The sequence below is a fragment of the Ctenopharyngodon idella genome, chromosome 1 (genome assembly GCF_019924925.1).
Source record: "Ctenopharyngodon idella isolate HZGC_01 chromosome 1, HZGC01, whole genome shotgun sequence".
NCBI classification, from domain to species: domain Eukaryota; kingdom Metazoa; phylum Chordata; class Actinopteri; order Cypriniformes; family Xenocyprididae; genus Ctenopharyngodon; species Ctenopharyngodon idella.
In genome coordinates, this window is record NC_067220.1 from 34,142,775 (window position 1) to 34,155,873 (window position 13,099).

General features: G+C 34.7%; 3 protein-coding genes across 3 annotated transcripts; all 3 read left to right on the forward strand.

The window, feature by feature from the left end:
- Nucleotides 1–852: 852 nt before the first annotated feature.
- Nucleotides 853–5,166, forward strand: ambn (ameloblastin). The gene is made up of 7 exons (XM_051892665.1): nucleotides 853–906; nucleotides 1,171–1,221; nucleotides 1,297–1,434; nucleotides 3,086–3,130; nucleotides 3,899–3,943; nucleotides 4,038–4,076; nucleotides 4,332–5,166. Exons 1-7 carry the CDS (start codon nucleotides 853–855, stop codon nucleotides 4,857–4,859), a joined length of 900 nt encoding a protein of 299 aa, XP_051748625.1. The 3' UTR covers nucleotides 4,860–5,166.
- Nucleotides 5,167–6,224: 1,058 nt separating this feature from the next.
- scpp7 (secretory calcium-binding phosphoprotein 7) lies at nucleotides 6,225–7,570 on the forward strand. The gene is made up of 8 exons (XM_051909136.1): nucleotides 6,225–6,266; nucleotides 6,431–6,499; nucleotides 6,582–6,629; nucleotides 6,871–6,918; nucleotides 7,064–7,099; nucleotides 7,189–7,257; nucleotides 7,366–7,452; nucleotides 7,532–7,570. The coding sequence occupies exons 2-8, from the start codon at nucleotides 6,446–6,448 to the stop codon at nucleotides 7,568–7,570; spliced, it is 381 nt and encodes a 126-aa protein (XP_051765096.1). The 5' UTR covers nucleotides 6,225–6,266; nucleotides 6,431–6,445.
- Nucleotides 7,571–8,829: 1,259 nt separating this feature from the next.
- Nucleotides 8,830–11,928, forward strand: scpp5 (secretory calcium-binding phosphoprotein 5). Its single transcript, XM_051893925.1, has 11 exons — nucleotides 8,830–8,898; nucleotides 9,028–9,075; nucleotides 9,404–9,457; nucleotides 9,943–9,996; nucleotides 10,184–10,252; nucleotides 10,432–10,461; nucleotides 10,765–10,803; nucleotides 10,912–10,962; nucleotides 11,095–11,178; nucleotides 11,423–11,446; nucleotides 11,586–11,928. Exons 1-10 carry the CDS (start codon nucleotides 8,845–8,847, stop codon nucleotides 11,438–11,440), a joined length of 501 nt encoding a protein of 166 aa, XP_051749885.1. The 5' UTR covers nucleotides 8,830–8,844; the 3' UTR covers nucleotides 11,441–11,446; nucleotides 11,586–11,928.
- The last annotated feature ends 1,171 nt before the right edge of the window (nucleotides 11,929–13,099 follow it).

Below are 13,099 nucleotides of genomic sequence, written 5' to 3' on the forward strand. Positions count from 1 at the left end.
AAATGATGGAGTCTTGTTGTTTGCATATCCAGTCACATTTAGGGAATTCCTGGCTGTTTCGTTAAAACTGCTGTCTGTGTCTGCATTTCTATTTGGTCTGAACCCAACTTAATAATAACAGTTATCTCACCACAATGTGAAATTAGTATAGCTCTTACTGTGGGAATGACAGAATTATACTGTCATTAACTGAGCCAAAGTGGCTTTTTCGAAGGTTGCTGTGGTTTCACTTTAATCAACATTGGAAAGACAAAATCAGTGAGAAGCAACCTCAGATGAGACAAACGATTCTGGTGTGGGGGAACACAACATCTTGATTTATTGAAATAAACCAGATTTCTTCATTATTCTGAGATGTTATCCTGTTTCTACTCTAAAATGTGCTTGCTGTGAGAATAAATGTATTGTACTCACAGACTACCACAAACACACCTAGATTTTATGCTCATATTTATCTTCTATTGATTGACATTTGATACAATAAAACTCAATATATCACATCACCCAAACTTGTCTGGATATGTCTAGCGCTTTAAATGGGTTGTTTGACGATTCATTCAAAACTAAATGTTCTCTAGATTGTACAATTAAATCATGGTCTGAGGTTTAATATTGTCTGAGGTCAGAGCCGATTTCTCATGTCTTCTCCAGATCTGATTGGTTGCTTGAGGAATGGGCACTGTTTAAGTACACCCTTATCTACTTAAATTTTTTCGTTGTGATCAAAGGATTTTAAAGTGAGTATTTGGCTTTTTTTCTGTCATGCAATATTAGCTATTAATTTCATATTTTTAAGTTGTGTAGTGCACATGTATTTACTGTGTGTGTATTTTTAGGTACAGTATGACACAAATGAGGCTTATAGCGTTGCTCGTGTGTTTTCTAGCTGGAACATCTGGAGTTCCAGTGAGTCATTACAGTCCTCTCTGTTCATCCATTTGAAACTTGATTTCTTTAGAGATATTTCAGGGTTATATTATAGAAATCATACATCATAAGAATGCTAATTTATGAATGTTCTTTACTTCTCTGTGTGAACCCACTACTGCATTAATAATCTGAGGTGCAGTTAATGGCATCATTTATTATTGTTGGTTTGATTACTCAGATTATGTAAGACTCAGATATTATTCATTTCTAATTAACTCTCATTAATTAACTCCTTCATAGATCTCCCCAAATGCTGATGTGATTGAATCAGTCCCAATGGGAGATATGCCAGCACAAGGAACCCCAGTGATACAGTCCTCACTGTCTGGGTCTGAAGTACTGGTACAAGCAAAACATGTGCCACAGCAGTTCCAGCCTAAATCTCCCAGAGTGCCTCAGACACACCTGGCCACTCTGACCAATCCATGGGTCCAACCCAACCCCAATACAGGTCTCAGTCAACACTTTCAATACATTCCCTATCCTCATCTCCAGCAACCACAGGTAAGAAACTTTTATAAATTCACTTGAACTATGAATTCACTAATATCTTATCTTAATAAGACAGTCCAAGAATTAATTTTTGGTAACAATTTATGGTAACACTTTAGTTTAGGGTCCAATTCTCACTATTAACTAGTTGCTTATTAGCTTGCATATTACTAGGATATTGGCTGTTTATTAGTACTTATAAAGCACATATTAATGCCTTATTCTGCATGACCATATTCATCCCTTAATCCTACCCAATACCTAAACTTAACAACTACCTTACTAACTATTAATAAGCAGTAATTAGGAGTTTATTGAGGCAAAAGTCGTAGTTAATAGTTAGTTAAAGGATTAGTCCACTTTTAAATAAACTTTTCCTGATAATTTACTCACCCCCTTGTGATCCAAGATGTTCATGTCTTTCTTTCTTCAGTCGAAAAGAAATGAAGGTTTTTGACGAAAACATTGCAGGATTATTCTCCTTATAGTGGACTTAAATGGCCTCCAGACGGTTGAAGGTCAAAATTACAGTTTCAGTGCAGCTTCAAAGGGCTTTAAATGATACCAGACGAGGAATAAGGGTCTTATCTAGCGAAACGACCGGTCATTTTCGAAAAAAAAATGTAAATGTATGTACTTTATATAAACAAATGTTCGCCTTCTAAGTGCTTCCGCCAAAACCGCATTTCCGTATTCTCCAAAAAGTTTACGCTGTATGTCCTACGCCTTCCCTATTCTACTTACGGACGAACGCAGCGCCAGTTAAATTTTTTCCGTAAGTTGAATAGGGAAGGCGTAGGACATACAGCGTAAACTTTTTGGAGAATACGGAAATGCGGTTTTGGCGGAAGCACTTAGAAGCCGAACATTTGTTTATATAAAGCATATACATTTACATTTTTTTCGAAAATGACCGGTCGTTTCGCTAGATAAGACCCTTATTCTTCGTCTGGTATCGTTTAAAGACCTTTGAAGCTGCACTGAAACTGTAATTTTGACCTTCAACCGTCTGGAGGCCATTGAAGTCCACTATAAGGAGAATAATCCTGGAATGTTTTCATCAAAAACCTTCATTTCTTTTCGACTGAAGAAAGAAAGACATGAGCATCTTGGATGACATGGAGGTGAGTAAATTATAAGGAAAAGTTTATTTGAAAGTGGACTAATCCTTTAATAGTGAGAATTGGACCCTAATCTAAAGTGTGACCCAATTTATTTCAATAGTCCAATTTAGACATTTTACTAACTACAAGTAACTTTGTAACTACATGTCAACTAACTCTCATTAGAGAATTAGTTGACTGCCTGCTTAATATTTAACACTTTTTTTTGATGGTCCCCCAACAGACATTATATTGACTACAAGTAACTTTGCAACTACATGTCAACTTATTCTACTAACCCTAACCCTAAGCTAACAGTCTACTAATACTCTAATGAGAGTTAGTTGATATTTAGCTGCAAATTAATTAGAGTTAGTTGACATGTAGTTGCAAAGTTACTTGTAGTTAATGGACTATCGAAATAAAGTGTAACCAAATTTTTAAATGAAATGATATAATTAATATTATTATTATTTAAGAATAATATTATCTAATGTATTAATCATTTAAATAATACATGTATTAAAATACCTAATACATTTCCCCCTTGTATTTTTCAGTTTTTCTATTATCCCATTCTTGGATCACAATCCAGGAACCCAACAGTAAGAGTGTTTCCATTGTTTAGGGAACAATATTAGACATATATGTGGTTTTGTTTGTAGTAATCAAAAATACACCACAGGAAGAGCTAAAAGACTGGGTTCAGCAGGTTTATTCTGATTCGAGGTCCAAACCCAAACTTAATTAACTTCAGCTATGTAACCCTCAAGCAAGCCTTTGTGTTAAGACTCTTTGGTAATCAAAAATATTTTGCTGGAGGAAATCTACTTGTCTGTCTTCTGTGTGTCATGTCTGAGGAGTTTTGATTTATTGAGGAAACTTGCTGCACTTGATGTGTCCAAACAACGAGGGTTGACGTAATATACTGCAGTAAAATGTGTGCACACAAATAAAATCTCTGTCAGCAATTTGTCAGTTCAGCATCCCAAGAGGAGTCACTGGGTTCATTCACTCTTGATTGAATCTCATCTGTTCCAGAATCCACTTCTTACTTATTACTGTTGTCTTTACTATTTGTCTTTAATCTCCAAAAAAGTTAGAATTTGTACAGTTAGTTCTCAAATGCTCCTTTCCATCATCAGTTCCCCTATGGAGTGCCTGTTTTCCAGCACGCAACCTCTCAACAATATCCTGCAAATGTAGTTCCAGCTTCACAGTCATTAATGGCACAAAACAAACAACACAAGCCAAATGCTCACCAAATGCATCCAAACCAACCTCAGCAACAACAGGTATCAACACAAACATTCTGGACTCAAGCAACTCTAGTATTTTGAAAATATCCTAATAAATCATGTGTTTTTCCACAGGTTCAACAATTTCTTTACATGGTTCCACAGATTCAACAGCGAATGGTGAATGAATTGATATGAATTGTTATACAATGGTATATTTATTCTGTAAATATGTTTTTTTGGGGGTAATTCCTTATGTGAATGCTTTTTAAAGGCTGGACCATATGGCGGATTGAGCTCCGAGGAAATTCAGGTAAAATGAGGCTACAGGGAGGTCTAAAAGTCTGAGACTATTAGTGAAGATGCTTCTTTATTCTATTCTATTCTATTCTATTTGATATTTTTCTTCTCGTAACTTCTGTTCAAATTCTCTAAATCCTACAACATTAACTTATTTAGAAGTTTAAAAAAGATCAGACACTGCTGTCTTTGAAAAGTCTTTTTTTTTTTCTTTCTTTCTTGGAATTCATAAATATTTAGCCTAAATCTCTATTTATGTCACACACAGAACATGGGACATATGGGCCATGTTAACATGCACATGCCTGAGTTTAGAGGCAATGTGTTTCCTGTAGCTGGACCACAACCTGTTGTACCTGTTAGCTCTTTAGGACCAGCCAATACCTTCCACATCAACACCTTCCCTGCCAATGGAATGACCTTCTCGGGCACTACTGAGGTTCAGCCACCAAGCGTTGTAGCTGTACCACCCAGTTGGGATGCCATACCTGCTACTGGTGGATCCCATCCAAATAATGGAGCGCAGCCTAATAGGATTGCTACTGTGCAGGACTATGAGCGAGTGCCTTGTGATCATGTCCAATCTGCTGAAAACCCCTTAACCAATACTGGACCTTTGTCTTCTGGTCATGGGACTTTCATTTCGGCTGTCTTGCCCACTGTCCAACCCGATCCCCATTACAATGATCCCAATCTAGTGCCCACTACATTCCCAACACCAGAAGAAGCTCTTGTTCCAGCGTCCCCACCACTGCTTTCCGATACTGTCGACACCAAGACTGATTTGCACCCCTAAGGCAAATCTTTGCATGTCTTTACTGCAAGATTTATACAAATATGCATTTTGTATTATGCTAATGGTTTATATATTGGGTTAACGCATGGATGGAAGTTTTTAAATATTTTTCATAGCAATTCTGATACTGTACTTTGTTTACTTGTTACTATTCCTTTATCTTTCATTGAACTAAAGTTTTGACTTTGTGTCGACCATTGTAAAAGATTTAAAAATCAAAACCTATTTCTGACTTTTGTACTGTGAACTATGTGTGTGGTCCTCAACGTATATACTAGACATATAATTAAATACAAAGTTAATTACAGCCCGAGGCTCCTTCTGTGTTTCATACAGTATATCTGTCATCAAGTGTCAGCAGGGTTAATGGTACTGGAAAAATGTGCACACTTAACCCAGAGAAAAAAAACATACGAGTGAATAAAAATTAGTTTTTAAGTATATAATTAAAGTGCAGTTAATGCCATCAGAATAACAGAATCACCTACTGGTAGAAAGGGCACATACAGAGAGGGCCAAGAAAACAAAGTAACGTTAACTTGTTTAAAAAATGATATAGAAGTAATTCATTCATTGCAAGTAATTCTTGAGCCAAGAACCACTTTAGTGATAGCTGTTCAGTACATGAAACACTGTATGGAGGTACAGTGTAGGTTGAAGGCCAAAAAATACAAAATATGACAAGATTATGGCAAAATTGAACCATTATACAATACCTGGAAAAAATGAACATAAAAGCCTGAGTAGTAAGAATATTTTTTTTATCTTCAAATAAGAATCAAACTTTCTGAAAGTCAACAGTCAATTTATTGACTTTTACTGCAGTGTCGCAATGTAACATTAAATACAAATCCAGAATGTAACTCAAAGAAAGTAGGTATATATTTCTTTCCACACATATGTATTGCAATAGCAATTTATCTTAAATGGAAAATCATTTAATAATCTTAGATAGAGTGTCTTTTTGTCTATTTTGGTACTTATTATTTATAACATTATTTATAAATATTTTATTTTCTAGCAGTGTCAGGAAGTTTCTTACAGTTTGAACAAGTGTGAACATTGCTGTCAGAGAGCTATTAAGATTTCATCACCTGTGCTATAAATGTATTTTCTGATTGCGTTTGATTTATTTGTGCTGTACTGTCACATACCTCTAAAGTATCATGCCAAATTCAATGTAATTACAATCAGAGCCAAAATTTTGCTTTGAGCTAAGCAAAGATATATTTTTGCTTTAAATGCACCTCTATAAAGGAACTTGGCTGGTCACCAAAGCCAATCAGATGCTGATGTTATGGGCCTTTTGTTTGTCAAAGAGAATATAAGGAGAAGATCTAGAAAGCAGTATCACAAAATCCTCCTCAACAATCCTGATCACGCTCAAGAGTCTTAAACGAAGGTAAGGTATTATTAATTCAACGAGCGACTAAAGGGAACATCAATAACTGTTTGGGGTTGAAGGTTGTAGGATTCAATGGTGCTCCTGTCCTTGATCTGCCTTCTTGTTGTAGATGGTTACATAGAAGATAGCCAACAATGAAACTATATCTTTGCATTTCTCATTTCAGACATCATCATTCAACATGAGATCCCTCATTTTGCTGGCATTTGTCATTGGAGTGGCCTACTGCGCTCCGGTACGTGATCTATTTCACTGTTATGTTTTTATTCATATGTGATGCTAACATTGTGATGACATTCCTGTTCTCTCACCCACAGCAAATGCTGTATTATGAGCTAGAGTACAAACCTGTAATGGCTCAACAGGTTAGTTTGATCCAAACATGAAATTAATACATAGGGGGTGAATTTAGGTTGATTGGGACACTTTTTCCCAGTCATCTCAATGGCAAAAAAAAGTCTTCCAATCAGCCTGAATTCACCTCTATTTATTTATTTAAAAAGACAGATAATGTGAATACATAGTTTGTGTAAAAGAAAATATATATGTCACATAGGATGTGATAGTATTATGAATTGTATAAAAAGTGTGTATGATGATCTACAGGCTCGTCCTGCTGGGGCCGCTGCACCTAGTCCTTCTGAAATAGAGATTGTAAGTGTGCCGTGAAACAGATTACTATTGCTATTACTTGATAATATATTACTCAGACATAGAATAAATATTATATTATAATAATATTTTAGATGTACATTTTATGTAAGTATAAACTTATATCCTTTTTTTCATTCTTTTCCAGCTTTTGGCAGCTCACCAGGCTGCAGCTGGAGTTCCTGTAAGTTGCAAATGGGTTTCTTTTCACAGAATATGTCTGCTAGTTTAGCATTCAATCAGTCCTTACTCATTTTGGCTTATTCTTCACAGGCTCAACCTGTCCGTGGCTTCATCAAACACGAGATTCCCCAGCCCGCAGGCAAAGAAAGTATTGAAGTTGTACGTGTTTCCGCATTTTTTATTTTCCTACTGCTCCATGAAATCCATTAAGATCCCTCATTTCTCCACAACCATGTTGAATTTCATTCATTTTCCTCTGTTTTCTAGCTGTACCCCTTCGGCTTTCCTCAACCTGCCCCAGCTGCCCCTGCTGTCCCAGCTGTCCCAGCTGCCCCAGTTGCTCCTGCTGCCCCAGTACAAACTGAAAATTTGTGATATATTTAATAATATAACATATATATGAGGCTGTGTATAATGTGTTGTACTTTTTTAGGCTCCTGTTCCAAAGGACGATGATGATCATGATGACTAAACCAGGTTGGTTGGTTAAGTAATAATTATAACCAAGATATCCATCATAATGCTGTAATGCCACACATTTAACAGTTTTTGCAAAGGAATATGCAACATTGTACACTGGTTAATGACACTGACTTTTAAATAGCGAAAAACTCCACCTGGTACAGTTACAACATATTCTTATTTATAATTATTATAATAGAATACAGAATAGAAACCTTTCTGCACTGTAAAAAAAATATTTTCATGATTTATCACAACATTTTTTTCTTTTGTCAAATCAACTTCGAATATTAATGTGGTTCAGATAACATAATATTTTGAGTTTCTGTTGATTAAACCAATCACCTTCATTGTATTAACTCAAATTTTTAATTTCAGTGAACTCAAAATTTTAAGGCAACCAGGTAACTTACTTTTTTAAGTTAAACCAACAATTCTTTTTTACAGTGTGTGCAATACAACATTTCTAAAGCCTTCACTTTTTTTCTTTTTCTCACAGATAAGCTGACTACCAATTCCTGACCAACAAAGAAGCTGCTTGTGTTTAGCAGATTGACTGCGCTAAATGCTTTCTTGCTTTAGAAATAACGATGATCCTCAAATGGTGCTTTTTCAGTGGCTTGATGCATGAGAGCCATAAAATCATATGCTTTTTCTGCAACCATGTTTTTAAATCTTGATTTATAATAAAGCGTACACTCAATACCTTGCCTCCTTGTGTGCATTATTATTAGTGTTATTTTGTTTTTATGTTGTTTATTCATATAAAAATAGGCTGAAAATAAATATCATCCCAAGAAAGCACATTATTGTTCAGACAGTTCTCTTGTTGCAATTAAACATCAGTAAGTTTGTACACAAAAAACAAACTCAGTTCCTATTTTTGATAGCACTGATATTTTGTAGCTTCAAAAATATAGGCTGGTGATATCAGCAGTTCCCTCAACTGTTATCATTATAATAATAGCTGACAGAAAGGCAGACAATGTCTGACTAAAGGGTCATTTTCTCAATAACCATCTTTCTCCATCTGTGAGGTCATGATAAAGTCTAGCCTGAGAGGGATTGGCTAAGCGCTAAGCCAGAGACCAAATAAAAGCATGAAAACTCATGTGCCAGAGCTAGTGAATCTACCTGCAGACAAGGTGAGAAAGCTGATTGACCATTTTCGTGCACTGTAAGTGGTTCTGTTTCTATGTTATTGTTCAGAAATATCACACCTTCATTGGTGTTGTCTGTCTAAGGTCACATTTTTGTTTGTGTAAGGCTGGTGAATCCATAAACATGTGGACATCTATCCTGTGTCTTCTTCTGGCTGGTGCAGTATCCTCAGCACCAGTAAGTACACATCAAACCTTTTTAAAGGAATGTCTTTGTACTTATAAAGGCTTGTTTTATGTGTCTGGGTTGCCCAGATGCCGAAACTGATCCTTTTTTGTGTGCATGTGTGTTTATGTCTCTCTCTAGCTTTCACCGTTTTTCAATTATCTCCCTCATTATGGCAGCCCGAAGCAGGTGGGGCTAACCACACATGAACATTCTTGACTTTTCCATATCCAAAAATGGCATAAAAGTCTTCGGAATCTCTTGCTTTGACCATAATCAACACATTGCATTGAGTTTTATGTTGAAAATAGCTCTTTAATATTACACTGTATGATGACATGCTACTCCATGACATGTGTTTATATAATATATAGGTTTAAGTGACTATCCTGAGGTTGCTACAGAACATGTATTGAACATACTAATTATAATGGAACTAAACTTGTTCTTTTTGGGCATCTACTAAAGTGAATTTAAACTCCTTTCATTTTCTTTGGGGAATAATGGTGGCTTCCAGGGAATACCATCACAGCCACATCCTGGTCTGACTGCTCCAATCAGCATGGAAATCGTATGAGCTATTTTTTTTCTCTGTTTGTAAAAATGTGCTTTTGGTACCTTAAGGATTTATTTCTGCCTGATCTAAAAATGACTTTTATTAGGTTAGTGTAACCTAATGCACTGGATTTAATTTGAAACTATTTTCACTAAGAATATGCTATAAAATTTCACAAATAGGCTACCTACAAGGAAATGGCAAGTGAAATAAATGTGAATTTTTGTAAAACGTACTCCAAAAAACTTTACAAATTTACATTTAATTGAATTTAATAATTTAATTTCTAGACCTACCATGAGGCACATTAGGTTACTTAACCTGATCTAACCATTAACAATTGTTTTAATTAGGTTAGTGTAAGTGTATTCAGGGTCATTCAGTCATATTAAATAATAAATATTTTTTGACAATTTTTTTTTTTTTTTTTTAAGATGGTAGGCTAGTATTGCGTATGTGGTGTATAACATCCTAAAAGTTTTATTATTATTATTAAATAGATTTTCCCACCGAGATTCCCTACTAATCCAGCAGGGGGAGCAGCTGGCACATCGGTGAGTCTGCTAAGTTTTGCTATCTGCAAGGCTAGCTTGTTTTGCTTCTTTGTTAGATTTCTTTTTTAGATTTAAACTCTCAGCTCAATCAGTTGAATCAATATATACAACATGTGTGTATACCAAAAGACTAGAACATAATTACTACCATTCACGCTGGGGCATGGCTCTCTCTTTCTGTTCTCAGTCATTCCCAGCACAAGGGTTCATCAAGTACTCTCTCCCAAAGGCTCCCGGCAGAAAAAGCGTGGAAATCGTGAGTGAACAGACCCGAAGGCTAATTTCAGCCCTTGCTCTGACTTAGATAGAAATGTTTAAGTAGGCCTATATATGCTGTAGAAAGTCAATCCAGCAGAGTGTCGCTTGTGAAACATCCTTGCTCTTCCCCTCTGATGCAATGAATGCTGATTTTGTTTTTCTTTCTCCTCATTGAAGTTTTACCCCTATGACTTCAGTCAGCGCCAGGTAGGATTTACTTTGAAACAATGTTCACTCAGAAATTGCTAGTACATTTCACAAATAATTGCAAAGAAACGACAGTAACACATTGAATTAAATGTGAAATTTTGAAGTTGAAATTGATTATATCTGTTGTTTTATCGTCTCATAAATAGCTGAGCAGTACAAATCTTACTTCTTTCTGGGAGTACTAGTTGTATCCATCATTGAATAATTTTCCTGTTTATCACTGTAAGGCTGCTTTGAAACAGTCTGTATTGTAGTTATAAAGAGGTATATAAATAAGGTGACTTGTTGTTTATATTTCAGGAACAACCAAATATTCCCCTGATACCTCAACTTCCAAATGTAAATTCTTCAAATTACTTCAACATTTTGACATTATTCTTAAAAAAAAAAAAAAAACTATTATAGTATAATATTGTAATTTATTTTTATATGTTTGTTGATGTATAGATCTTCCCCTTCGACTTTATGCCACAGACAATTCCTCAACAGCCACCCGTGGTGAGAAAAAAATGCTTTGAACCTCTTTGGTTTCATAATTACTGAAAACGATCATCACTTGCACTGTTATTGGAATTTGCTGAAACACCTGAATGTTGAAACGCTGTGAGCTTTTATTGCATTTCTACACAGAACCCACCATTCCAGGATGGTCCTCCACAAGCCCAAGATCCTCAGCAGCAAGCCCAGCCGGAGCAGCAGGCTCAGACAGGACAGGTGTGTGTGTGTGTGTGTGTGTGTGTGTGTGTGTGTGTTTGAATGCATATGTGTGAGAAGCAAAAATCACAACCCTCAGTAAAACTCTGATTTGACAACATAATTACGCCTTCAGTGCTGTATTTAGCCAGGATGCGTTTAACCAAAATGAGAACTTGCGAATCTCATATGTCAGCAGAAGTTTTGCACGAAACAGCAGATTATGAGCACCACAATTTTGTTAATTATCTACACTTTCTTTCAGGTGTCTAACAAGCCATGAAGGCCGGTGAGATGCTGCTTAGGCGTATCTGATTTTGGTTCATTCATCCTAATTTTGAATTGCAATAATTGTCAAAATTTTGTTTCAAAATTGCTTGACATCACTCTTTCATTCTTGTTTAACATATCATTTCTTTTGCCTGCAGGCACATCTTTGAAGCTGAGTGAGAGAAAAACGTCAAACAACAAGAGTGTGGAACTTTTTTTCCCCTAATGCTATTTAGAATTAGTAAATACTTTTTTCTGAAATAATAATTTAAAATGAGCTGATTTTTTGAACATGGAGATGATCTACACATATATATAAGAAACATTTTTTAAGTTCTGTAATTGCATGGAATACAGATAGAAATGTGCTGTTTTGGTCTTATTCTGATGTGAGAAAATTATACCTTAATTGAATATGAAAGCAAATGTCAGTTCTGAATATTTTCTCATGTAGACTTTTGTGAGTAGTGTTTCAGTAATAAAGTTGATTAAAGAACAACACACTTTTTTTTTTTACTTTTTATCTGTCTTTGTGCTAGTTGTTACATAATAGCACATGGAATTTGAAATGCATTCTAATAATTAATTAAAATAACACAAAAAATAAACATTAAAAGATTAAAGTGAAATATTTTGCACCTACACCTTGAACATTCTGCAGTACAATAAATATTGCATGTTAAAAAAAATAGCTTGTTAAAACTTTAGGAGAGTGCAGAGTTTGTTAGGTAATGGTCAACCTCAAAGAATCTTTAGGATGTGTGAGAATTATTAATATGCTCGTGCAAACAAAATTCAGAGAAATTTGAAAGTACACTTTTCTACATGGATTGTCAGGCCATAAGGAATTATAATAGTCTCTTTACGTACATGCAGAAATAATCACAAGCGCTCACAAAGTATGAGACCTACAGTATGTTCGCATACAATCCATTCCTTTCGATTTGCTCTGAGATATGTTGGCACATTGGGCATCAACATTTAATGAGATTTTGAGATTGAGTTTTTTGGTCATTATCATTACAGAGTTTAATTAGCTCTGTGACTGTAATTCAGTTCTAATTACAGTTAAAAGCTAATATATATATATATATATATATATAATCTCAGCTCTGCAAGTATCTTACTCTACAAGTAACATTAATGCCATCAGATCTGTTTATGTGTTATATATATACAGTCAAACCAAAATTTATTTAACATTTTTTATATATTTTTACTAGTGGGTGCAGGACAAAAGTAAAATAAAGTAAACTGTCAAATATTATACCCAAAAATTCTTCATACAGTGGACTACCAGTAAAATTGATAAAAATTTGGGAACCAAAACTTATTCAGACACTTTGACCTGACCATGTTTTGCTTAAGTGTTATCTGACATAATTTAACTCTGAGATCTTGTCATATTTTATTACCATTTTTTTAAACTATAGTGAATAAACTGTATTAATGAATGAAATGTTCAAGGTGTCTGGATAAATTTTGGTTTGACTATATATATATATATATATATATATATATATATATATATATATATATATATATAATACAAAAGCTAATATATAAGAAATGTAAAATGGTAAGCATTTACAGTATTATTCTTAATCAATGGTAATTTCTACATTTATTAATATATTTTTAAAATCAAAAGTTTCAAAAGTTGTGTTTATTA